Here is a 23,681-nt window from a genome sequence, read left to right on the forward strand (position 1 = left end):
AATTCCATTCTGGAAGATGTTGTTCGCCGTGTAAACGCTGCTCCATCGCCCAAATGACGGCACACACGCGTTTGACAGTTTGCTCCGCCAGACAACTCATTAATGTTATTATTATTATTACTCATGCCTTATCGTAGTCGTCGTTTTATTTGCGCGAGCTGCAAAATCTATCGAAAAAAGCGAGAGCAGACCGATTGCCGTGCGTGCAAGGGTGCTCCGGTAATTAGATTGTCCGCTGTGGAGAAGTGGTAACCGCATAAGTGGGTGCAATACGACGCGTTGTGCAATAGGGCGACAGCATTGGTGTGTGTGTGTCCGTGGTGCCGGAGCACGGAACAAGTTTGGCAATCGGGTATCATCACCTCGGTAAGGCTGGGAATGCAATTCAGCTGTGTGCATTGGCTGCGACCGTAGCTCGGTTAATGCACGCTCATCAACGCAGCGACGAGTTTGTACTGTGTGGATTCCGTGGCTAATGATATGCACCCAATTTTCCGCAGGGTGAGGTAGCACCGGATTGCAGCACAGTGTGTGAGCAGCCACACGCCCAACATCAGCCCTCGACCTGATCAAAACAGAAGCAATATGTCTGCAGAATCGGCCGTTTACGAGGCGCTCCAGTATGCCTGCAGCCAGGACACGCAGATGCTGAAACCGGCCGAGCAAAAGCTGGCCGAGTGGGAGGTACAGCCCGGCTTTCACCTTACGCTGGTGAAAATTTTCTCCAATCAGTCGCTGGATGCCGGTGTGCGGTGGATGGCTTCGCTGTACTTTAAAAACGGCGTGCTAAAGTACTGGCGTGCGTCTGCCCAGAAGTAAGGAAGCGAGTCGCTAACCAATTCTATCAATTTTCCCTATACTTAATCTCGGCTCACGGCTCCCTGTTCATTCATTTTCAGTGCAATACTGCGCGAAGAGAAGCTGGAAATCAAGAAGCTGTTGCTGATGAAATTCGACGAACCCGTACAACAGATTGCCGTACAAATAGCGGTCCTGATCGGCAACATTAATCGCCACGAATGTCTGAACGATTGGAAGGAACTGATACCGACGATAGTGAAGGCGGTGCAGAGCGACGATATGCTCGTGCAGCACCGTGGCCTGATGGTGATGCTGCACGTCGTCAAGGTGCTCTGCTCGAAGCGCATCCCGCGCGACCGGCAACAGTTCCAGTCGTTCGCCCTCACCTGGTACGACTTTGTGCTGAACCTGTGGGAAGGCTTTACACAGCTGTTCTTTACGAACATCTGCGAGCAGAACTGTGCGATCGAGGTGTGCGCTTCGAACCTGGAAAAGGCCATCTTCTCGCTGCGCATACTGAAGAAGCTGACCATCTACGGCATTACCGATCCGCTCAAGTCGGAGGGCTGCATGATGCTGATACGGGTAATGTTTCAGCGGCTGAAGGATCTGCTGGAGTGTCGCATGCGCGTCAAGCGCATGCTGCGGGAAGCGGAAAGCAACGCGGCACCGTCCAGCACGGTGAACAATGAAGCAATAGAGATCATGCGCAAGCTGTCGGTGAACTTGGAAAAGTTTATCGTAAAGCACATGAAGTTCCTCAATCTGTTCTACGAGACGCACCCGGATGTGTTTTCCTCGTTCGTGGCGGTTTCGTTCGAGTTCTGCTTTAACTACGTGTTCCACGAGGGCACGAATCTGATCTTCGAGGACAATGTAATCACCTTTCCCAACTTTGCCATCCAGTGCCTCTGCCTGCTGAAAGGAATTCTGTCGCCAAACACGTTGAAGCTGGATGTGCTGCCGCGCGTCTCGAACTATCTCGCCGGAGAGGCAAAAGGTACGGTCGCTGCCGGCTCGCTGCATGATCACACGGCTAACGGTGTGTTTTGGTTTGCCTTTCAGAACGCGTAAACAGCGCAAAGGTGGACTTTTTCACGCCCGAACGTTTGAGCTACATATTCGAAAAGCTCATCATGCACTACTTCCTGCTGACGCCGGACGAGTTCGAACAGTGGGACACGGACCCGGAAGGCTACACCTCGGACGAGGGTGGCGATTCGTGGAAGTACAACTTACGGGTAAGTGCGGGGTGGGAGAAGGTGTGAAAACTCCATCCTGAAAACAGCCCAAAATCGAATCGTAATGATATTTTTTCAGTCGTCTGCGGAAGCGTTCTACATGATACTCTTCCAAAAGTTCAGCCCCACGATGATCGAGGAGCTGCGAAAGTACATCACAAAGTCGCAATCGATAACGCTCACCGAGAACTCCGATATGAACGATCTGCTTATAAAGGATTCCATCTACAATGCGACGGGCCTGGCCGCATTCACACTGTTCGATGAGGTATGTATACTGCCGGAAAGCCCCACCCGCTGGAGTTAGTCGGAGCCATGGCGGATTTTCAAGACGGCCCGGGTTGTTGGAAACCGGGCGCGTGTCATTTGTTTGGTACGTGAACGGCGATAACGTTTCTCGCAACCAGTGTGTGTTTGTGTGCAGATAATGAGTTGCCCCGTCCCATTGGATTGGTTTTGAATCTGACTGGAGTTGATTATCGTAAAAAGATTGCTAAAAATGCTCACCATGCCGAAATAATCAGCAATTTTAAGCTTGGAAAGGGAATAAAAACAATCCAATTGAATGCTCGACCACTTTTGGGGTAAACATGATGCATTTTGCTGCTCACATTTTCGTTTACAGTATAGATCACTACTGATCAAGCGACACATCCCGTTCAACACACACACACAGGGCAAAGCGGGATAGAATGCTTTTAAAACGGCAGATGAAGAAACAAACAAACTGACCATTAGTGAGAGGCGTGCGTACTTATTTACCTTTGATAAATAGGGTCAACCATTTGTACCTGCTGGTCGTGTGTTAGATCGATCGTTTGCACAGCTTGCCACTGTGTTGGTAGCTTAACCACACCCACACACACTCTCCACAATCTTGTTAGGAACCAATTCACCCGAAATAAGGTTACCCTGTGTGATTAGAATCTTTTGTTTGTACCCCCAAAATCGGAGGCACACACAGTTCGCTTTTCGGTCGACAGCAGCGTGCCCGCATTTAGTGTGCTGCTGTTGTCCGGCTAGGTTCGGACGGTAGATCGTAGATTAGCTAGCATGTAGTTCCCGTCCGGCTGTGTTGCGAGGTGTGCATTTGGTTGTTTTTGACGTGTGATTTTATCCCTTTTCGGTGGACGATCCCATCGTGAAGATAACATTTACGTGACTATGTATAAAATTGAACGGCGCGTTTGGTTGATGGCGTACATTGGCAAGGGTTAAGGGTAAGCTGACGATTGGGCGCATTTCTTAACCTAGCAAATAAGAACGCTCCGGCAGTGATACTGATCGATGACATTAATCGTTTTTTCTTTGTTGTTATTAATCTTCCTTTTTGTTTTTCAAGATAAACTTTGATGAATGGTTCTCCCGGCAGCTGCTGGAGGAGCTAAAGTTTAAATCTCACAACTTCCGCATCATCCGCAAGCGCATCATCTGGCTTGTCGGGCAATGGACCGGCGTTAGGTTCTCGAAAGCGTTACGCCCTCAAGTGTATCAGGCGTGTTTGGAGCTGCTGCAGCCATCCGAGGATTTGGCCGTCCGGTTGACCGCTTCCAAGTAAGTGTGTGTGTGTGATCGTTCGGCGCTACTAGTACTAAACCCGCTGCCTGCTTGCGTTTGTGGTTTTGTTTTCCCTTTGCAGAAGCTTACGCAGCATCATGGATGACTTTGAGTTTGTGGCCGAGCAGTTTGTGGAGTTTCTCGAACCGGCAGTGGCGCTGCTATTCGGCCTGCTGAAGGAAGCGGTTGAGTGCGAAACGAAGATGACCGTGCTGTACGTGATGTCTTTCATCATCGAAAAGATGTCCATGTCGATGCGGATCGATGTGCAGAGTCTAGTCCAGTATCTACCGCTGCTGTGGGAGGAAAGCCGGGAACACAACATGCTTCGCTGTGCAATTATTTCCACATTGGTAAGGGTGTGCGGAATGTGTGTTAGGCTGTTGTGCAATATTTCTTATCACTTCTTTGCTTTCTTCGCGCCCACAGTTGCAGATAATAAAAGCCTTGTACGAAATACCCTCGTCGGAACCGATCGTGGCATTTATCTATCAGATCATAGAGATGAGCACGAACGTGAACGATCCCTCGCACGTGTATCTGCTGGAGGAAGGGTTGGAGCTGTGGGTTGTGGTGGTGCACTACAGCCGCACGATGAATCAGGAGTTGCTTAATCTGTGTGAAAATCTAGTACCTCTAATACGTAAGTTAATGTGGCACGTTCTGGAAATTTAACTGATTTTTAAACCCCCTTTTTTCCTCCATCCCATTGCAGAGCAATCGTCTAGCAATATGAACATATGTTTGGCAATAGTGCAGGCGTACGTGTTTCTCGGCGCCGAAGTGTTTCTTCCACGGTACGGTCAGGAGATTGTGAAAACGTGCCAGTATCTGCTGACCGATTTACGCGCGGACGGTGTGGTGCTGATAAACCGATTCTTCCTCACGCTGCTGCAAGCTGTACCAAAGTTCGCCATCGAACTGTTGCGACCGTATCTGGTGGAAGTGTTTCGGTACGCATTCGCACCCCCCTCAATGGTTCGACCAATGCTAATGTGCTTTTTTGCACCCTCCAAACAGATCCTACTACCAGCAGACCAACTTCCCGCAGGTGTTACAGATTTACCTGCAAATAATTTCCCGGGTGCTGGTCAACGATCAGGTAACGTTCAGCGTGGTGCTCGCCGAGACGGGTGCACAGGACGCGCTGGAAAAAATACTAACCGCCTGGCTGGAGAACATGCGCCGGGTAACGGCGATCGAGGAAAGGAAGCTGCTCGCGTTGGCCCTGAGCAGCTTGCTGACCGTTTCGAACGATGTCATTTACAAGAACTTTGCCGGCATTATAACGAACGTTACCGAAGCGCTGAACGACATAATGGATGTGTTCTCGCAGGATACGAAGGTGGAGTAAGTATTGCAAGGATAGAGATCCGTGTAGTTTTATTGTGTCAGTTACTAACTTGACCATTCTTTGTATTTTATTTTCCCAGTTCACTAGTCATCGACGATGAAAATGTGGACAATGTCGGCGTGACGCTGTTCTCGTACGGATTCATCGATTCCGACATGGTGCAGGAGGAAACGCCCCACTTTAGCCGCTGTCGAGCATTTTGCTTGCGCGATCCAACGCACGTGATTGTGCTGAAAGACTATCTACAGAATCAGGTAAGCAAGTGCTGGCACGGCGGTAGATTCTACAGATTTTTGCTAACCATTGCGACATTTTTTTTGCTAGCTCGTAGTACTGAAAACCACAATCGGTGCCGAACAGTACCAATCGCTGATGACGTCCGTCGATCTCCAGACGCTGAAGGAGCTGAGCAGCTTCGTTGCACTCGGCATCGATCTACCGATCGGGATTGACGACGGTGCAGCATAGCCTGAACCCGACAACCTTCCTTCCGACCGACAACCTTCAACTGCAGCTTACCTACCACCCCGGGACATTGCTGTGCGCACGAACATCCTACTCGTGTGCGGGCAGCTAAAGTGAAATTCTCTAGTGTACGCTGAAATTTTGACGAATGACGCCCTTCTGTACTGCTGTACTGCTTCTACTATGCACCTATCATTTCCGTGCTCGACATACAGTCGTGCTACCGGATTCGACCTAACCTAGGGGCAGGGAGGGCATGTGGATTTTTATAGGATTTTTTCAATTGATTGTTTTTGAACTGCTTATGACCCACAAACACACACACACACATGGATATTAGATTTTCACTCAATTCCCCTCCCCCCCCCCCTTTCTTCTTCCCCTGTTCTCCCGGACTGTTTGTGTTAAATAATGAACTATTTAATAAATTGCACGTCCTTACACCGACCTTCGCTCGTAGCGGTGGTATTGTTTTTCCTGTAATGTGGCATTTAATCCTGTTAAGTGTTTCTACAATCGCGGTGAAAACAATCGTCCGTTTGGTTTGCCATGTTACCCGTTTGCGGCTACGAAGTAAGGTAGCATATAGATATCACACTGAGCTGCTTGTAAGACACAGAACACAGAACAGTAATAATGTAAAGTAACACGACACCTATATAGTATTATATTTTGAATGAATATATATATATTATTTGAACTATCGCAAAAGACTACACAAAAGGCGCGTATTTACGTTAGATAGCCGAAAGTAGAGGGATTTTTTTGTAACTAGTAGTTATATTAACACATGCTTTTCATATTGAAAATGTCAGTAGAAGGAAAAAGGAGGCAAATGTAACACGTGGTTTTTCACCCCCCCCTCCCCGTCCAGGATACGGTCTCGTCCCGGTCCACTGACCTAGTGTTCAATCCCACCCCTTTCCCACCTTTCCCCGTGCCGGGAGTGTTGATAAACGAAAGCACGTGCGTTTGGTGCGAAGGGGCATTGTTTTGTAAACAAACGCATGCGCACCAAACTTCCGGGAGCATGCGGGAGAGCTTCCGTGCTTTTTCTACGGAGACGGTTTGACGCTCTCACCAATGATGGTGCTTATCGATTTTTCTCTACTCTCACGCGCCAGTGGCCGCACTCTGATGCTGGATTTTTCCGTCGCAGCATCCGTTCCGTTTTGCTGGTGCTCCGTACCCAGCCGAGTCGAGGCGAGCGTGCTGGGCGTGGGATAGAAATTGCACAATTAAACGACCCAACCCGGGTGTGTGTGTACGGTGTGTGATGCGAAAGTGTTGTTAAACGGGGTTTTTTTTCGTTGTTGTAGTGCTGTGGTATAAAACGTTTCACGCGCAGAATGAAGATTTCCACCGAGTTTTGCATTAAGATGCTGAATGCAAAAGTGATACTCCTTTGTCTGGTCGCTTCCAGCTCGGCGCAGGGTAGGTCAAGCCACGGGCGTGTTGGGCGTGTGTATGTTTGATGCTCTGCTGGTGATCCAAAACGAATGAAATCCATGGACTCATCTACGTTTAATAATAAACGATTCGGTTTTCTGCCTTCTTCCAGCATCGGTAGCGCATATCGAGGCGAACCCGGACGCCAAGCGGCTGTACGACGATCTGCTCAGCAATTACAACCGCCTGATCCGGCCAGTGGTGAACAACACCGAAACGCTGACCGTGTGGTTGGGCTTGAAGCTGTCCCAGCTGATCGAGGTGAGCCTGCGGAACCAGGTGATGACGACGAACCTGTGGGTGAAGCAGAAGTGGTTCGACTACAAGCTCCGGTGGGACCCGGAAGAGTACGGCGGCGTGGAGATGCTGTACGTACCGTCGGAGCAGATCTGGCTGCCGGACATTGTGCTGTACAACAACTGGGACGGCAACTACGAGGTGACGCTCATGACGAAAGCGACGCTGAAGTACACCGGGGAGGTGTTCTGGGAACCGCCCGCCATCTACAAATCGTCCTGCGAGATGAACGTGGAGTACTTCCCGTACGACGAGCAGACGTGCCTGATGAAGTTTGGCTCGTGGACGTATAACGGGGCACAGGTGGAGCTGCGCCATCTCGATCAGGTAGGTGGTAGGGCATCAGGTTGGCAGTTGGTGAAGCGAACTTTGAGCTAATCGCTAGTACTTTACCATTTGCTTGCAGATTCCTGGCAGCAATCTCGTGCAGATTGGGATTGATTTGAGCGAATTTTACCTATCGGTTGAATGGGACATCCTAGAAGTGCCGGCCAGCCGCAACGAGGAGTATTATCCTTGCTGTCCAGAACCGTTCTCCGGTGTGTAGACTCATCGTCGCTTTACACGTTCTTTATGACAACTTCTTATACGAAACATTTTCTTATCTTTCTTCCGCACCAGACATTACGTTCAAGCTTACGATGAGAAGAAAAACACTGTTCTACACGGTCAATCTGATCATTCCGTGCGTTGGCATCACATTCCTCACCGTGCTGGTGTTCTATCTGCCGAGCGATTCTGGTGAAAAGGTACGCCGCTTGTACGTCACTACGGTTGCGCTGGTGCTGTTTTTTGCGTGCCTAATCGATGGCCCAAACACTTCGCACTCACTCGAAGCATGCTTGAGTGAAGTGGCCTAAGGGTGGCAAAAAAAAAAAACAAAAAAAAACCTCCAAGCATCATCCCGCTGGAAAAGGATAACCGAATAATCAAGATCTGCATCTCGTCTTTCACTTTTCGTTCCTTATCATCCGGGCTCACGATAGGTCACGCTTTGCATCTCGATACTGGTGTCATTGACTGTGTTCTTTTTGCTGCTGGCCGAAATCATCCCGCCGACATCGCTGGCCGTACCGCTGCTCGGCAAGTATCTGCTCTTCACGATGATCCTTGTATCGCTCTCCGTCTGGACGACCGTTTGCGTGCTGAACGTTTGGTACAGGTAAGTAGCGATTGTCCCGTGGAGAAGGAGTAAAGGAAGGGATGGGAATGATAAGCTGTTAAGCGATTGAGTCCTTCATTCGGTGGTTTGGGAAATTGTAACTGAACAATGAAAGTGCGTTTCAAGAACATTCCTTGGTAGATATTTGAAAACGATACTTCCAGTATTGATGTAACGATGAACATACTTTGAGTTATTTTTAATCTGGTTTGAACTTACGGTTTGGGTCATTCAGTATCGTTCACAGTATCGACAGTGGAACATTCGAAATTCCTATTGGATTTTCCCAGAATTCGGGTACCGTAGAGTCAAATTTTCCGGTGTAATAAGTTCACTTACCCTAAGAAAAGGCTAAGAAAGTGTCCCAAAATTATGATAAGCCCTGAAAATCCCTGTAAAGTTCATCTGAGATTTACTATACTTGGGCTAGGCTTGGACGAAATTAATGTGTGGTGTAAACTGATAAGGATTTGCCGCTTCATATGGTTTTTGTTTAAGAAAAGATATCTCGACCACTTGTACGAACCTGTGATCTAAAGGATAGACTCACACATTTTTAAAATAACGTACTGGACTCAATTCTGTTAAGACATCAGATTCAGACATCAGATGTTAAGACATCAGATCCCGCAGTGCAAGTGACAGCGATTTGCGAGGGCGCGCGAGGGCTCGCACGCCATACAAGTTCACTGCTCCAGAGCCCTCGCATTAAAGAGCTTGCGAGCCTTGGAAATGTCATATGAGCGAGACAGCTGTATGTCAAGTGTATGGCTATCTCTTTCTGGCAAGAAAAAAGCTCCGAAATGCAAGGGTGTTGGTGGACAAAATTTAAATGGCCAAAAATTTTGACCACACACACTCTCTCTCCCGGTGCCTTCCCCTGTCCTCTCTTCCTTCAGGCCCCTTCCTCTTATTTGAGCGCGCCGCTCGCTTGTGTGCGATAGATCATCAGCTGATACTGGTATATGATAGGGTTGTAGTTGTATCTTGAATTGGCGATTGGTACATATATATGTAGTGTATTTGGTTTTACCTGTGACCTTGACGATGCGAGAGCCGATCAATTCTGGTGTTGAAGCAATATTTGTGCTATACTGGTGGTTGCCGTTCCGTGCCGTTTCTGATGTGGCCATTTGATCGCCATGTCGATCAACGGTTATGAAGCCAATTTCAAACGAGCGAAAGTGAAGGAATAATTCCGTACCGGAAATTTGATTTTTTATCAAGTGTGATACTCAAATGGTGATCTCAACCCGATGTAAGCTGGTTTTAACGGCCATATGAGATAATGTACTCATGTGTTAAAAAATGTCGCATTTTTTTTCTTTCCTGATATTCCCGAAAATTGACCCATAATTCAAATACGATTTGACTATTTTCATTGATTCCTCATACAACGCATGGAAAGAGGTAAACTGGCTTCGCCAATTCATTCATCTCCGCTCCCAACCATTCATCACCCGAACCACCCACAACCTCATCATTCCATCCACATGCAACGACATTTCCCTCTTCTTTAACAGCAAAGGTCTCAACCGAAGCTTCTACAGACTGCTGCTTTCCATTTTCCTGTTTCTTCTTCTATTTGCCGTATCCATCTACCTGGTCATGCCAGCCAATGCAAGCTTTAGCGTCTTTTTTTAGTACCACACACCCGGCTGGCCAGTCCTTACTACGAGGGGACCGTCTATATGAGGCTTAAACCTATGACCGGCATGATATTATCATCCTTTATGTATCCAGTGGCGGATCTAACGGTAGGCGGACTAGGCGGTCGCCTGGGGCCCCGCCGATTAAGGGGCCCCGTAGATCGCCATTCTATAGTATGCCGTATGGACAGAGTACCAGCAACAAGGGCCCCCGGAAGGATGGACGTTGGGGCCCCGAGGCTGGCGAATCAATTTTAGAGTCTGTGACTGATGATCGTAGGGCCCCCCGGCGCCGTTCAAACTCCCAACAGCCAGTTTAATGCCGCTAACACCCCCCCCCCTCCTCCCGGCCCACCATTTACCATTTACAGGGGGCCTCAACTCGTCTTACCGCCTAGGGCCCCCGATACCCTGAATCCGCCACTGTATGTATCCTTTATTTACAACCCTTACATCTGAAATGCATCCAGTTCATTTTTCTTTCCGTATCCGCATAAAAAAAACACAAAATGTGCGACAAAACAACGCATAAACGTCGTTCAACAGCTCTTTGGTTTATTTCTTTTAAAACATGATTATAAAGCCACCTACATAAGGAAGAAGAAGAAGAAAGCCACATACAAAAACACATGCGGAGGGGGGGGGGGCGAGGGGTGGAGGGGGGAGAATGGCCACTCTCGGTTCCGTGTCAAGATCCTCATTGAGGACATCACACGCTGACAGCGCCTTTTTCAACGGTGAGCCCTCAGGATCGGGCCGTGATCTGCGCACATCCATTTGAACGTGTCACCAACTGATAATAAAACGTTAGAAACGGACTCTCTCACCCGCAGGTACCCATCTTATACCATCTGCTACACATTATTTGACACACCATGAACAGCTTCCTTTTGTCTGTCCTTGCGAACGACTAAGGGCTGGATCGTTCAGTACCAGGGGTATGACATGGCCTACCCATCGCGGACAGGCGAGTATGGTGCGCTACAAGCTACCAGATCCACCAGGTTAAACCAATGTAATCGAAATGCAGTCCGTAAATATCCAAACAAAATCCTCTAGTGAACGTGCATAGAAACCTTCTAACAAACTAACTATATGTCATCATGTTTATTCCCCCTTTAACAATGCGTAGTGTTTTATGAGAATATAAACTAGATTTATTTTTCTTAAATGTTGTATAAAACCCGCACATACGAGTGGAGGCAGTCTCATAAATGTAGGTTTACAAGCACAAATGTAAATTTTACTAGCGAGCGAGGGGTGGGTTCCATTTTTGGGGCCCCTCAAGACCACGGGGCCCTACGCGGCCGCTTAGTTTGCTTAGCGCTCATTTCGACCCTTCGCACACACGCGCATTTCAAAACACTTAACCTAAAATTAGGCATATCGATGTATGCCTTAAAGCGCACTTAAGATTAATCTTAACTCATTAACGTAATTTTTTTTTACAATTTACACAATAATACTATTATCATGATGTCGTGTAGATGTGCGGAAGAGGATTGATGTTAACAATTTGCCGCTGGATGAGTGCTTGTCGTGTTTCCGGGGTTATTCAGTGGCATGTTGGTGCCGTCAGCGAGCGGCCGTCGATGAAATCGATACTCCTGAGGGAATATAAAACATTTGCTTTAGAGGGAAGATAAAACAACAGATCTAGATGTAGCGATAGTGCATCTAGAAGGAACTCACTCGTGGGGTTTTTCTCCTGCCAGGAAATTTGACCGCAATCAGTAGTGCGGTCGGTTCGGTCCTGTTGCTGCTGCAGCTATTGTGGGGCAGCGGATAATGCAGATCCGAAGGGTTGAATTCCTGCCCCGAACGTTGTGAACGAGCGCGCTCGACACCGTCTGACGGCGCAATCGGGGCACCCGGTGCCGGCTGGGTCTCTAGCGTGTTGTGCTGGTAGAGCCCGATTCGTCGCCGTACAGCTCCAGGAGGATGTTCTTTAATGGTTCATCGTAAGCCCACGTTCCAGGATAGAGGAAAATTGGCTGCAAAAAAAGGAAAAAACACCATGATTAGCATCCTAATCCCCAGCTTCGCCAAACAATCTTCTTCTTCTTTCGTGGCCCACTTACAACTTACCGTATCATACACAATCATACACAGCGCACAGTCGCAAACACCTGCGGCAGGCCCATATCGTTTCTGCATTATATCTGCAAGTTAAAAGAGGTCATAGTCTATTAAAATAATGTTTCTTCATCATGATAATCGCTGGATAATACTTACCTGCTGTCTTGTGCTGTGTTGTTCATCACGCCACTTTTCTACGCCGGTACATACACGTAACGCTTCCGACGGAGCCAGCACGCATTGGGCAGGACTTCTACCACTTAATTTTGCTAAAATGGCACTTACTTACGTAAAATTAAGAACTTAATTATTAAAAAACTTACCAAAATTGATCAGCCAACAACACTGTTTACGTTTTTTTACACACACACAACCTGACTTCTACAGTGACAGCAGCCGCATAGCACCAACACAACGAAAGGTGTCAGGCGAGACGTCAGACGATCTTAGGCGAGGGGTAGGAAGGAGATCGGTGGTGAGGGACGTGAAAGCTCAGCTCGACAGAATCGCTATAGGAGGAAGCGAGGCAACTAGACTAGACTAGAGAAATTAGAGCGAGAGGTACCTCACCAACCCTCGCATTGTTTGCCGGGATAGGAGCTTAACTCTGAATGTTTCTGGTTAGTTCCCACCAACACAAGTTCCATTTCCAATTCATAAATTTTTATTGTATCATTTTGGTACATTCGTTTTTCTAATCAAATCCAACGAGATATTATTGATATTGTTTAAATCAGGGGTCTTCAAACTACGGGCCGCGATGAGTTTTTAATGGTTTAAATTTTTAGCCTTTTATTCACTAATTATTCAAAATATGTTTTTTTTTACTTTTGAAAGATAAAAATCAAGATTAAATATAGGAAAACTGAATAAATTTGAAATATTCAGTAAGTATTTTTTAAACAACACAGGATTTGAACTTTCAATCATTCTAAAGGTAACGTCAAAATGGCCCTCAACTACGTTATTTGTGAAGGATTGTGGCTCGCGATCTGAAAAGTTTGCAGACCCCTGGTTTAAATGATTGGAATGAAAATTACAAAAACGTTCCATTAGCTCGTTAGCAATCATTAAATGCCGAAAATTTCAATTTCGTATAAAAAGAAGTTACAAAACTAGTGGTAGCACGGTTTGATAGATTGGTAGGTATTACTAGGGGCGGTCCCGTGGTATAGTCATCAACTCGAACGATTTAATAACATGCTCGTTGTGGTGGGTTTAAGCCTAGAATAGACGATCGTTCCCCTGTAGCAAAGGACTGGCTATCCGGCTGCGTGTGGTACTGAATAAAATTTCGAAAGCCTTTGTATAGGCCGTGCATGTCCACGTAGGTTGTTACACCAAATAAAACTATAACTAATCTATAATTATTCGTTTTTAGCCATTTTAGCTTGACGATAAACACTTTCTGTGTGATCGATTCGATTCGCTGTAACACGTGTAAAGATTGGATGGGAATCGAACCCATTCGGCTTTTGCAAGGAGCAAGCGCGTCCACCATATTGGACTGCCCGAGTAAAGGCCCACTTTACGATCAATACGATCAAACGTGCAGAACCATACAAAAAGTTCCATCCTCCAGCCAGTCTCCAGCCTGTATAGAATGTGTATTTAATTTAAACCCGCAAACCGGTCGCACGCATGTAAAAGCGATGTGCAGAAGCTATTGAAAATTTAATCGGCACACATTCGTTTCGGCCATTCCATTATCACTATATCAATAAACCCTCACCCTCCGCCGCCTTCCAACACGTGGCACGGTCCGTTTGTCCTTCCCAAGCGGTCCTGACCAGCGATAAATAATTTAATACATATGCCCTCCCCCCTCCGGCTCTCACTCCGTCCCCCCTCCCCACCCCGAACTGCACGAGATGAGCTGTAATTATATGCGCGTCCCGGGTAGCAGCTACTGTGTGCATGTGTGAGAGGCATGTAATTTTCACAGCATCACACCACACCTCACAGCGCCATCGACAGCCACACCACACACCGTCCCTCGTGGGACGGCGAACGTGCGGTCGGTGCGAGATGGGTTCGAAATTTATGACCCTTTGCGGGTTACACATTAGTGGGTGCCGCCGGTCGCCAGTGTCGTAAAGTCGGTGGTAGGTGGTTGTGTTGTCCGTTTTTTGCCTATAAAAAAACAGCGGAGCTTTATTTTTCTTCCGATTGTCACTTTTCTGTGTGTGTGTGTGTGGGTTTGGGAGGGGTTTTTGATGTCCTGCTGCGGTCAACCAGTGACCGTTAGGAAGTGCATATTAAAATTATGCTTCCCTTTTCCTTCTCTTTCTCTCTCTGTATCTCTCTCAATTTCCCCATTAAACAAAAAATGATGTGCGTCGTTATGTGGAATTCAACCCATCAGAAAATAAAGAAATCCTTTTGCAAGAGCTTTAAGGTGCTTTTGGGCTCCTTGAAAGGGACACAATAGAAAGGAGAAAGTCTGGTGAACGATATAATTAACACTTGTTACGCAGACAGACACAAGAGTAGTCGCGGAGGAAGCTAAGAATCGGTTAAGAACGAATGTGAACCAAAACCAGTCTTTAGTAGGCCTTGGTTGCTGTGACAGAAGAAAAGCCATCAACGCCATCATATATCATGCGTGTCGTGTCGTGTTGTGCCGTTTCCGGGGCGTTCTCTCTTTCCAAACGATCCAGTAGATCACGGTGGCAAAGGCTCGGCTGTCCCAAATACACGTCCTTTGGGCCGTACGTCCAAGTGTCGTAATCCTTGTAGCACGTTGGGGAAGTTAGGCTTTTTTTTAATGCTCAAATGAAGGCGCGATCAAACACCCGTGTCCGGGGTGACGGGTTTTATGACTGTACTGTGGTGTGTTTTATTCATTTCTCTGCAAGCTTTCTGTTTTCGGACAGCCCCTTTGTTTTCTTCCAGTATTCACAATCCTTTGAGAATCGTGAATCGTGTAGAAATTAGTAGGTATTCGGCATCCTTCGCAGGGAAGCATTAAGACATGCCTCCACCAAGCATGTGAAGCTTTTTTCGTTACTCACTGTCTTACTGTCACACCAAGCGAACAACAGTGAGTAACGCAATTGAGTAGCGAATACCCGCGTTACTTTGATGAGGAAAAAAAGGCAAGTGCGAGATGCAAAGATGAGCTAAATAATGATAACGCTGTGCCTATGTTTCTATCTTGTCCATTCGCAGGAGCACATCGACCCATAAAATGTCACCCTTCGTCCGGCGGCTGTTCCTGGAGATAATGCCCAAAATTCTGATGATGCGCCGGGCAAAGTACACGCTGCCGGATTACGACGATTCGACACCGAGCAATGGCTACACGAACGAAATCGAAATGAGGTAAGTGTCACTGGCATAGGGGGGGGGGGGGATGTCCCCTTTTTGGACAGAGTACGTTAGCACGACGGCGGAGAGAGAAAGAGAGGAGAGATTGACAAATGATGGCCCAGGTTCGGTCGTAAAATTTGATCCATTTCTCCGGCCTTATCGGTATCGATGAGGAAGGGTGTGTCCTGTCCCGTCGGGTTGCTCTACTTTCATCCTGATCCACTTCCCCCTCTCCCCCCCCCCCCCTGCTGTGAAGCAAAGGGGGAGAAAAAGTTGTTACAATTTATTATCGTTTTCGCCGGATTTTCCCCACTTCCTGTTCTGTTAAGCCCCTGATGTATCGATAGAAGGTAATCAAGAATGACTTGCTGTGTGGAGAAGAGGATGAATAAGAAGCAGAAATACGGGGCACAGTAATGCGAGGACACTTTCTTTAACCACACTCCACTTTAATGCGAGAACGGATCGACAGTGAATGCGCATCGTCATGTCTTTCCTTCGTTCGAAAACGAAATTATTATACCTCCTTTGAAGCTGTTTGATCATCTCGTTTGGGGATGCAATTCGGTTTCGGTGCGATCTTTTTAATGCGCCTGTGTTGTGTCTCGCTTCTTCCGTTTTTTTTTGTTGCTATTTTTCCATCTCCTCATCTCAATCTACTCCGCCAAGAACCACCCCCTGGAGAGGCATTTTAGCGCATTGGCAGGTGGGCGGGCGGGCGGGTTTTGGGACCGCTCTCGCTGCTAATGATCATTATCGTTGTCGTAACCGTTAATTGAGTTTAATGTTCGATGATCCATAAAATGTGTCATCGTTATCGGCGTTGGGTCATCTTGCCTAGGAGTGGTGGGTGGGTGGCTCGCTTGAGTGGATGGAGTTATTTTCTGTTAATAAAGAAATTAACGTTCAAGTGCGTACGAAGGTGTGCGAAGAAGGTGTGTCTCCTGTAGGGGGTTCAGCGGAAGTGTTTAGTAGCATTAAATTCAATCGACCAATCGTATTTGCGGTATGAGTGTGGTGTAGCTGAAGATGTACAAGATGTGGTCAACATCTTAGTTACTTTCTTGAGACATTAATACACATTTGAAGACGATTTTTAGTAGCATTGGCATGATTTTTTGATGTTAAAATTAGTTTGACAACCTTGAGATCATGGTTTGTCTACATCGGATGAAGTGTAAAGAGCTTTTGGTGACAAAATTGAAGGAAACGATCAAATTCTTGGTTCAAATTAATCGTCAAATCTAATTCTAAAGCAAGGATTAACAAATAATAATAATAACGACACATACATGAGATTAAACGACGTAAAACCAAAACCAAACCCATATACTGGTCCTCACACCAATACATCAGCTTTTCGGGTTTAACAATTGCACATAACCTAATGGTACCTTCAGGACCGACACTGAACCTATGCAAGCCTAGGAATCGATACTGAGCCCAATCCGATGCAGGACCCAATACTGATCATACCGGTCCTAGAACTGGTCGTGTACCCATACCTGCCCTGAAATCAATCATAAACCCATAACGGTACTGGAACTGATACTGAACCCATAACGGTCCTGGAACCGATCGTGAACCCATACTGATCTAGAAATAGCTCCCGATTTCATTTCATTTTCAAGAACTGTATCTGAAACTGTTACGAATTCGTATTCGAAACGATACCTGGAGACCTTTTTCGGGTATGGGACCGATACGATTCCAGTTCCAGTCGGTAGTAACTGTGCAGCGTAGGAATTCGCGTAGGAAATATTGTCGGAATTCAGCGTAGGAATGAGCGTAGGAAATTTAGTAGAATTTGTTTAGTGATTAATAATGTGGAATTTGTTAAAGGGAAATGTTTGAATGTCTCAGACGGTTCCGTGGCACATCATACATCATGTCGCACGATCAAGTACCAGACCCGGTTTGGGTTCGAGTCCCTAGAACAATCAAGTCCATTAGTGAGTAATGAAAGACAGACAGAGGCCACACTCTGTGCATCATTTCTAAGCCAGTTGATTAGGGTTGCTGGCAATTAAAATTTTTCGGTTACCAAATCTCAACCAAACCGAATGGTTGGTACAAATATATTTGTCTATCCACCACATTCTCACCGCAATGTTTCGAATTGGCAACGTCTGTCCACAGTGCTGAGATTACATTTCGTCCAGCATTGCGCACACCCTTGCAGCGATTCATTCGCAGCCACAATCGCACAGCAACGACAACTGCAATGCACACCGAAGGCTGCGCTTCAGAAATTATAACTTCAAATTGATAATCAAATTTACAATGCCACTTTTGCTACGCACCCGTACCATGCGGGAAAGCCGAACCCGATGGACATGCTATCACGCTCACCCACACTGCATGGTTGTGTTGAGCAAAGCAAACTCTCCTTGGTATGGTGTACGGGTGTGTGCTACCTATTAGTGCTGCCAACGGGCGACAAGCGGACGAGGGACAGTGCCGTAGCGCCTGGAGAAAGCTTTGTTGTTTTCTTAACCTCCACAACACCTCCCCGCTTCCCTATCTTCCCTTCCTACCTTGCTGCCGTATTTTCCCACAATCAACGCTGGGCCCAACGCTGTAGGAAGTCGGGTGAAGTTAGTTTCATTTCATCATGTACAGTTTGTTAAACCTGGCACTTTCTCGTTAGCTTGGTAGAAGAACATGGAAGTACACACACACACACGCACACATGCCCCTCCCCTTGGCCATGCTTGACTGAGCGATCTCAGTGAGCAAACTCCGATCCCGGTTGGATGGAGAGCTCAGCGGTGGTGAGAGTGTGTGTGCCAGGGCAGGGCACACGACGATCCCTGCAGTAGACCGTTGGTAGTAGAACTTTGCTCGACATGTTGCAGGAGAAATACATTATTTTATTATTATTAAATTCATTAGCCTCGGGACGGGACCGGTGCGAAGGGGACAACACAGCAGAAGAAAGTGAAGCACACCGTGTTTGTGTGTGCGTGCGTGTATGTTGCCGCTGCCAATGGAGAAAACGCTGCACGTTGAAAAGGGCAGATAAATTGCCCGATAAGACGATACGCGGTCGGGTTTCGGTCTTGCCCGGGTTTACCCAGTAGCAGCAGCAGCAGCAGCAGCAGCAGCAGCATGCAAGATGTATGATGATGATAGTATCAAACTGTCGCTGTGTCATCCCATCTCCGATGTACGGCGAGTGGGGCAGAGCTATGTTTGTTAGGGGGACATGAAGGGCGCAGGCTGCAAGTTTTTGTGTGAAACAGTGCCAACCCCTCCCGGTGGCTTCGTGGCTCGGGGGCAAACGAGCTATCCGAATCCCAGGAACACTCCCGAGCCGCGCACTGTTCGCTCGCTTGCCATTTTCATTTTGGTTCATAGGTTCTCCCTTCGCTAAAGTCTTACTCGGTGTGGATGCTTTGGGCGCGCGGAACGGCAATATACGCATAATGGTTAGGCTTTACTGATCCGGCTTTACTGAGCCTTGGCCTACCCGGAGCCCGGGTTCATTATTCGCATTTACTCACTACTTTCTCTTCCTCTCTTTTCACGTTTTCGCACCAACAGCGTTAGCGACTTTCCCGGCGAGTTTAAGGAGGGCGGCGACAGTTTCGATAATATAGGAGTTAATCTTTCTCACGGTTCAGGTAAGTCGCAGTGCTTAGGGATGCGCCCTCCCCACCGTTAATGGAATACCAATTGATACGGCTTCATGCTACGGGGGGGGGGGGGGGGGGGGAGCGATACGACCCGTTAAGCATCGGTGACATCGCTCGCCCGTCTTGGACGATGGGAGGAGCGTGTGTCCCAAATCGTACCGTACCCATACCCATCCAGCCGGGTTTTGGGGTGATAATTTATAATTAAATTTTGATTTATTTTACGAGCCCCATGCTTTGTGGCAACGTTTTTCTCTGCCTCATGCATATGCAGACGCGTGTGGCGAAGTGTTGTGGCGAACGGCACGAAGAAAAACGTTGGTCACAATGGTGCCCTGGTCGGGCTCTGTTTGTGCTCGTGTTGTGGCAAGGATGATTTCTAAAATTGTTTCTCCCCTTCTTCCTTCCCCCTCCCCGCCTCCGTACCATATTCTCTTCCATTGTGTGACGCAACGGGGCCCAACGGGATGGTGCACGGCTACCGTAACTACAGTCGAGGCGGAAAATGTCATCCCGAAGCAATTATCGCCGGAGGTGCTGTCCGCAATACAGGCGGTAAGATTTATTGCCCAGCACATTAAGGACGCTGATAAGGATAATGAGGTGAGTAACCACGCTTCCCCACATTGTATGTGTGTGTGTGCGTGTCTCTTTGTGCAGAGCTGGAGTTTGTGGTCAGAAAAATAATCGATTCGATAAGTGTTCGTGTTGGTTTGAAGGTTTGAAGGTTCAATTGCGGTGTGCACTGCTGCCCTGCTTCACTCCAACAGTGGGTGGGTAAACATCGAAAGTAAACACAATTACCCCAGAGGGCAGAGATTACCTGTGATTTAGTCTTCTAGTGCCTTTTTTGGGAATGTTCAAAACAAAAAAAAAAAAGACAACCGAAAAGCTCACTGTCCGTAATTTATGACACACTCTGTGGCGCAAGGGCCACAAATTTATGGCAGCAGATAGAAATTACCCCGGGCAGATCTAGTTGTAAAGCATTCCCAAAAACCCTCAACCTACCCCCTTCCCACGCCACCCACAATTAACTTATGCTAATCCGTCTACATTACAAGCGATTAAGTGTTGTTGGGCGCCCGGCGATCGGCGGTCATTGGAGAAGATGTGTATCACATCACATTCAATAGTAGCAAAAAACAAAACTGTCGACTGCGCCGTGATTTACCGCTGCAATGTAGCGATACAGTATTTATTGTGCTCTGATAATTGGGATGGGGGAGGGCGATCGAATCACACGATGAATTGCAACATTGCAACACGGGTTCCATTCGTCCAGTGGCGACTTATTTTGCTTCACAAATTGCTCAACATAATAATAACACCATCAAACGCGCGTCGAGCCATGGTGTGCATTGGTTTAATTACATCATAATGCAACGATCAGTGTCAGTGCTAAACGGTAGCCCGGGAGGGTAGCCCCTTCTTCAAAAGCAACGACGACCCCGGAGTCCGAAGTGGGGCAGGGGTATACTAATTAATACCCAATTCGAAGCCGATCGAACGTAATCTATTATGCTGATTACAGTCCAATAGATTAATTGGCTTAACTAACTAGTACACCGCTTGTTCTTGGGTGTGTGTGTGTGTGTGCTGCAGCACTTTGACGAACGACAACGTGCTCTTCTACACACTTGCTATCTCTCTTCCTTCACTGTTTCTGGCTCGGTGTTTGTTTTGCTTACCTTACCGTGTATCAGATGCCCCAGCAGCTGATCAAAGAAGCTGTCGAAGACACCACGGCTTCACGGTGTTTGCACTGGGTGCACTGCAGTGGGTGCACAGGTGGTGGGCAACAGGAAGCGACAGATGCAAATGACGGCAACCCACTTAAAGGGGTTAGTGTCATAAACAAACCACGCTTTTAGCTCTTTCACGCCTTCGAGATCGTACCCAATGCTATCTCGCTTGTACTGTTCGTTCGCTGCATTTCCAAGAACATGTTGCTATCCAAGAAGCAAGCTGAAGCAGGGGTTTGCTGAGAAATTTAATTTCATCCCATTCTGAAACACTCATCCGATGCACGTGCTGACGTTCGAGGGCTGTGCAATTTACAAGTTTTGTAGAGTTGTTAGGGTATTTTAGTGAGCATGGAGTTAAACTCGCTATCGATAATGTGTGTAAAGCTGAGGATAAATATGTTTTTTGTTCGATTATTTATTATTATTTGACTTTTATTTTAGCGTGAGCTCTTAATCGTGGATCTCTCTAAAATTAGAATATCACTTTAAGGTGAACAATGCTAATATTTTTATGATTTTCAGTACAGTGTTTTTCGCTTAACGAGCAAATCTAAATCCCATAACCAATACCCCTCTGAACGAGTAAAATCTCGCATAACGAGCAATTTAATTTTTGTTCCCCATAAGAACTTGTCATCATTCCGAGAGTTTCAATACTAAGAACCGTTAAATATCAAGCTATTTCCAAAAGCTATTTATACACTGCCATAAGTGTGGAGGAAACGTTTAAGGGAGGTTGGCACATTAACGCCAACTGCCCGCCCAAAACTCACAAAAAATCATCAAAAAATCGAAAAGAGCCGCTGCGCTTATTGACAGATGGAGTAAGTAAGGTAGTATCTTGACTTCAATTTCCTTCCTCTATTTCCTTCCTTTTTATTTGACAATATTGGAGGTTCTCTTCGGTTTCGGCCGCGGAAGTGGGTAGGACGTGAATTTTAGTGTATTGTTGCATCCATTCTTGATCTACTTGCTCATGAAGGCGAGCATTTCGATACTAAGAATAGATCGATGAATTACTGTTGCCAATTGAAGGTATTCCGTATGGTTGTGATGCTTATAATCCCTACAGGACGGCACTTTGTATGACATGGAACCAATTCTTTCACGTTTCATACAAATTGTATGAAAAAGAGCCTCCCGTATAACGATTTTTTCGCACAGCGAGTGAGTCATTGGAACGGATTAAACTCGTTATGAGGGATTCCACTGTATTTTCTTGTAACCTAAACGTTGTTAACTTAAACATTAAAATCCTTATTCAGGCTTGCGAGGATTATTTGCAGCATTTAATTTACTTGCTAATGCCATGATTCCAATGAGAATCGATCCACGTTTGACATTGTACAAATAACCACCATTAGGATCTAATGTTAAGCTGATGTAAAGGAGTTGCTACTGCATGTTTAACATGGCCGCATTTTTCAATTGTTGAAACCCTTTGTTGAAGTCTTGTTAGAATGTTTCGTACATACGGGTTGACCCTTATATACACGTCTGCGCCACATTAACCTTCCGCTGGCTGCACTGGAAAAGGAAAGTTTTTCTCTCCTCGCTTTTGTAAATGATGTACACGACATTCGAGACACACACACACTCACCAGGAAATGTGCCAGAACTACAAAACATCTCTTTGTCATCGACTGCAAAAGTTCATACGGGTAGCACACATTCCACACACATGCACACACCCCTGTGTGCAACCCTGCTGCATTGCTTCGGGTGCATTGCACAGTAAGTGGATCCAGAAATGGTACACTAATTCACCGAATCACCGAATGTGTCACCGGATTTGTTTCCGGTGTTCCAGCCAGCCAGCCAGCTAGCCAGCTGCTAACGAACTTTCGCAACTACAAAATACGTGTGTGTGTGTGTGCGTGTGACCGATACGTGCTAGCATATGGGGTCGTGGAGTGGTTCTACGCTTAGTCGCAGATCAAATCCCCATGGTCGGTGTGCTGGGAACAAAGTTCTTTGTTGACGTTGTCGGACAGCATCCGAAAAAGTGGCCATAACATCGCCGGGCGATGATGTTTTTCAATATCTGTGGGTCGTTGGGTGCGACGTTGCTGCTGTTGTTGTTGATGTTGTTGTTGCTGCTGAGAGCTTTGCTAATATGATGCAGTGGCTGTGTGCAGGCTGGCACGATCGGTGCACTGCACTCAAATTAGCTCACCAGATGGTGGCTGGTTTTCGTGTGCACCACGACAGCGCTACAAAGGACTGGGCGTATCCATCGGGTTGCAACAGCAGAAACAGGGTTTAACATCTGATTTCGACATTGCTTTCTCACGGGCTGTATGGGGTAAAATAGTTATTAAATTGATCTGAAAAAGAACAGAAATACTTTGAACTAAATTATATTACTTCTTCAAACAAACCCACATCGCCCATCGCAAACGTTTGTTTAAGAAAACCCCGTTTTGCTGCCATTGCTTGCAGTAAACAGCTCCACACTCCAACTCCCATTTGAGGTTCGGGAGAAATTGTCTTTGGTTTGCTGTTGCCACTCGTCTTCCTCTAACCGTCTGCTGCCGGGATCAAAGCTGCTTTTCCCATTAGCCTTTACCACGGCAAGGCACGGGCAATAGTGCCACATGGGTGCCCGAATGAGAGCTACACATGTGGGAGAGCTTCAGGGCACGGCTGGCTGCATTCACGGTGGCAAAGGGGCTCACTGAGGCGAGAGGAAAAGTGGGGTTTGGTGCGAGTAGGTGGAATTTAAAATAACATTATAAGAAAATGATGTAATCGAGCATTTGAAGACGAGCGGCAGTGAAATCGCCGGTGGGAAAGGCGTGTGCTGTCTCTCCCCGGGTGAACTGTGAAAGCTGCATGTTTGTGTGTGTGTCTGTGTGTGTGTGTGTGTAGTCAAGCTGACAAACATAAACACAACGGCGCATCGAAGGGCGGACGTGTGCACGTGGGC

General features: G+C 46.9%; 2 protein-coding genes and 1 long non-coding RNA gene across 3 annotated transcripts in view; 2 read left to right on the plus strand and 1 right to left on the minus strand.

Moving 5' to 3' along the window:
- Positions 1 to 41: 41 nt before the first annotated feature.
- LOC1272993 (importin-11) lies at positions 42 to 5,901 on the plus strand. Its single transcript, XM_061650581.1, has 12 exons — positions 42 to 366; positions 501 to 815; positions 900 to 1,801; positions 1,867 to 2,042; positions 2,122 to 2,310; positions 3,385 to 3,596; positions 3,682 to 3,952; positions 4,029 to 4,242; positions 4,315 to 4,552; positions 4,620 to 4,949; positions 5,033 to 5,207; positions 5,278 to 5,901. The coding sequence occupies exons 2-12, from the start codon at positions 586 to 588 to the stop codon at positions 5,419 to 5,421; spliced, it is 3,081 nt and encodes a 1,026-aa protein (XP_061506565.1). The 5' UTR covers positions 42 to 366; positions 501 to 585; the 3' UTR covers positions 5,422 to 5,901.
- A 633-nt stretch (positions 5,902 to 6,534) lies between these two features.
- LOC1272992 (acetylcholine receptor subunit beta-like 2) overlaps positions 6,535 to 23,681 on the plus strand; it is a 32,141-nt gene continuing 14,994 nt past the window's right edge. The window contains exons 1-8 of the mRNA XM_061650583.1: positions 6,535 to 6,852; positions 6,980 to 7,491; positions 7,571 to 7,703; positions 7,786 to 7,913; positions 8,151 to 8,326; positions 15,226 to 15,378; positions 18,913 to 18,992; positions 19,498 to 19,607. Of these exons, the coding sequence (XP_061506567.1) occupies positions 6,768 to 6,852; positions 6,980 to 7,491; positions 7,571 to 7,703; positions 7,786 to 7,913; positions 8,151 to 8,326; positions 15,226 to 15,378; positions 18,913 to 18,992; positions 19,498 to 19,607 (1,377 nt within the window). The 5' untranslated portion in view covers positions 6,535 to 6,767. The remainder of the gene's footprint in view (positions 6,853 to 6,979; positions 7,492 to 7,570; positions 7,704 to 7,785; positions 7,914 to 8,150; positions 8,327 to 15,225; positions 15,379 to 18,912; positions 18,993 to 19,497; positions 19,608 to 23,681) is intronic.
- On the minus strand, positions 11,110 to 12,659 carry LOC133392098 (uncharacterized). Its single transcript, XR_009765445.1, has 4 exons — positions 12,211 to 12,659; positions 12,064 to 12,137; positions 11,668 to 11,969; positions 11,110 to 11,582 (listed from the first exon to the last, which is right to left on the minus strand). It is a non-coding gene; the product is annotated as an uncharacterized LOC133392098 (long non-coding RNA).

The sequence above is a fragment of the Anopheles gambiae genome, chromosome 2 (genome assembly GCF_943734735.2).
Source record: "Anopheles gambiae chromosome 2, idAnoGambNW_F1_1, whole genome shotgun sequence".
Taxonomy (NCBI): Eukaryota; Metazoa; Arthropoda; class Insecta; order Diptera; family Culicidae; genus Anopheles; species Anopheles gambiae.